At 47.7% G+C, this 2,749-nt stretch overlaps 1 protein-coding gene across 1 annotated transcript; it reads right to left on the bottom strand.

Annotated features, from left to right (window-relative positions):
- Nucleotides 1-423: 423 nt before the first annotated feature.
- foxl2a (forkhead box L2a) lies at nucleotides 424-2,465 on the bottom strand. Its single transcript, XM_068724441.1, has one exon. It carries the CDS (start codon nucleotides 2,248-2,250, stop codon nucleotides 1,330-1,332), a length of 921 nt encoding a protein of 306 aa, XP_068580542.1. The 5' UTR covers nucleotides 2,251-2,465; the 3' UTR covers nucleotides 424-1,329.
- Between the last annotated feature and the right edge of the window lie 284 nt (nucleotides 2,466-2,749).

A 2,749-nucleotide genomic window follows, 5' to 3' on the forward strand; every position in this document is an offset into this window, starting at 1 on the left:
TCAGTTTTGTATTTCTATTTAAATTATTATTATTGTTATTCTTACTTCGTTGGAGTTCTACTTCTCTCTATTTTTGATGTAGGCACACAGTTGAGATAAAGTAAATTGCATACATTGCAAAAAATAAAATGAGCAACTGATTAAATATATACAGTCATATTTATAGATCCTTTTAAATCAAGAGACGTAACGCTTGAAAATCAGACATTTTACAGGATGAATAGTGGAATGAGTTCAGTCAAACCTCAACGCCTGCACGACGGTTTGTGAGATGATTATATCCTTCTGAATATACTGTATATGTTCAGAATTAAGTACTTGTGTTATGCTGCGTTGCCTCCACAGAGTTGTTGAATGCTGTGTGTTCCAGCAGTGGTTATCACAGCCTAACGCATACAAACAAGTACTTCATGACCACTGCGTTACTTTAAGAAATACAAGTTTATTAAGAAATTCACAAACCTAGAAAAGACGGAAAAGTGCTAATTAAAATGAAACATGGCCCCAACATGAATGAGACAATATAGCTAATCACGTTTATAAAAAAAAAAAAAAATTATAATAATAATAATAATAATAATCAGAAAGATTACCAAAACCTGGCACTGGCTGGCGTCATATTGGAAATAATATCATACATGTGGGATCAATAATTATGAAAAACCCTGAATTGTATGGCTGGCGGTCTGGATCTCTTCCCCACACGGTCACCTTTTAACCCAGCAGAGTTCACGCAGGAGGCGACGCTTCGCCGCGCAGGCCGTGCTCAGTGCAAGTTAAGAGGGCCGAACTGAGCTCTGATTCAATCACACATTAAAAGCACTGACTTAATTAGGGCATCTCATGTCCACGTTTCATTTGGCAACAGTTGGGATAGGCCGTGCGTAAAGTTGAGAGGAACCAATTACGCGTACCGGCGACACACAGCCGAAAGCGATGTCAGCAACGTCCGTGCCCGTGAAAAATCAAATCTTTTCATAAAAAGGCACAATTATGACAACAATACCGAGTTACGACCGTCAGTCCAAGTGGAATACCGGCGCGCGAAATGGCTCCCGGAGGCTGTGCTGCCCGTGTGTCCTGGGGACTTCTTTGCTTCCCGATTCCATTTTGTAAAACTCTCCCCACATCAACTCGCGCATACCTCTCCATCGGCACATATCAGCTGGACCCACACAGCTCGTCAACAATGGTCTCTTCAAAAAAAAAAAATACAAAAAAAAAATACTCTTGGTTCTGTTTTTGAAATCACAGGAATTTGCTCTCCCTCTCAAGACTCCTCTCTCTTTTTTCTATTCTTTTTTTTTACACAGACCATTTCGGTAAACTTTAAATATCAATCCTCGTGTGTAACGCCGAGTGTTTGGTCTCGTGTTCCCAGTAAGAGCAGTGCATCATCGAGAGCTCCGCGGGCTGACGGGAGCAAGCGAACTGGAGGCCCGCTCCGTTGCCGGAGGAGACCGGAGGCGGCGCCGCCGTGGCCGGGCTCAGCTGCTGGGGATGGTGGGGATGCGCGGGATGGTGATGGTGACTCATGCCGTTGTAAGAGTTCACCATGCCGGGGAGCGCCATGCTCTGCACGCGGGAGTAAGGGTTATAAGAGGAAGGGGCCGACAGACCCTTCACGTTCACCGGACTCACGTTGCCGCCGGCCATCTGACAGGACGTGTAGGACATCGGGGTGGGCGGCTGGCCGAGCGACCAGGAGTTGTTCATGAAGCTGGACTGCAGGTACTTGGGCGGGGACAGGTAGCCGTAGCCGTCTCCCCCGAACAACGACTTCCCCGGCTGGAAGTGCGTCGGTGGAGGTCTGAACGGCCGCTTCATCCTGCGGCGTCTCCTGTAGTTCCCCTTCTCGAACATGTCCTCGCAGGCCGGGTCGAGGGTCCAGTAGTTCCCCTTCCTCTCCCCGCCGCCCTCCCGCGGGACTTTAATGAAGCACTCGTTGAGACTCAGGTTGTGTCTGATGCTGTTCTGCCAACCCTTCTTGTTCTTCTCGTAGAAGGGGAACTTGGTGATGATGTACTGGTAGATACCGGACAGAGTGAGCCGCTTCTCGGTGCTCTCCCGGATGGCCATGGCGATGAGAGCGACGTAGGAGTACGGCGGCTTCTGGGACGGATCCGCTTTCTCCGTGACTTTCTCCTGCACCGGCTCCTCTTTGGGTCGCTCCTTCTCCTTTGCGGTGTTGGTGTCGTGGATCATCAGGGTCATTGCGTCATCCTCCGGGTTCGGGTAAGTGGCCATCATTGCGCGCACCAAAAACAACAAAAACAAAGTCCAGTCCCCGAAAAATGCGGAGAAAGCAAACCTTAATTAATGGCGCTCCGTAACTTCGATGAGCAGCGACACAGTTGCAGAACCTCAGGATACACCGCGGGGTTGAAAGCTGTCTTTCAAAAGTTGCGCACAGAGAGAGAACTTTATTTTTGCGGCTCAGCGGGTTGACACGCACCAGACCTCCCTCTCTCTTTCTTCAACGGGGATTTTTCTAAACTGGTTTCTGATGGAGGCGCAACCCAAGTTGTGGTTTGCGAGTCAGTAAGCCCAACCCTTTCCTTTCCTCTTCTTTCTGTTTTTTTTCTTTCACGTCCGCTGACAAAGACTCCAACGAGACGTCGTGCGTCGTGATTTGTGCGTATTTGAGTTCCGCCTACAGTGAGTTGAAATAATAATCTTTTCTTTATTGATTTTTTTTTTCTTTCTTTCTTCTAATCACACTCGGGTCAAAAATAGCAAACTCTGGAGA

Source organism: Cebidichthys violaceus, unplaced genomic scaffold, assembly GCF_023349555.1.
Source record: "Cebidichthys violaceus isolate CVI_PGR_0920_01 unplaced genomic scaffold, fCebVio1.0.p SCAF_306, whole genome shotgun sequence".
Classification (NCBI taxonomy): domain Eukaryota; kingdom Metazoa; phylum Chordata; class Actinopteri; order Perciformes; family Stichaeidae; genus Cebidichthys; species Cebidichthys violaceus.

Coding starts and splice junctions, on each gene's coding strand:
- foxl2a (XM_068724441.1), bottom strand. CDS start 2,250: ATGATGGCCACTTACCCGAACCCGGAGGATGACGCAATGACCCTGATG.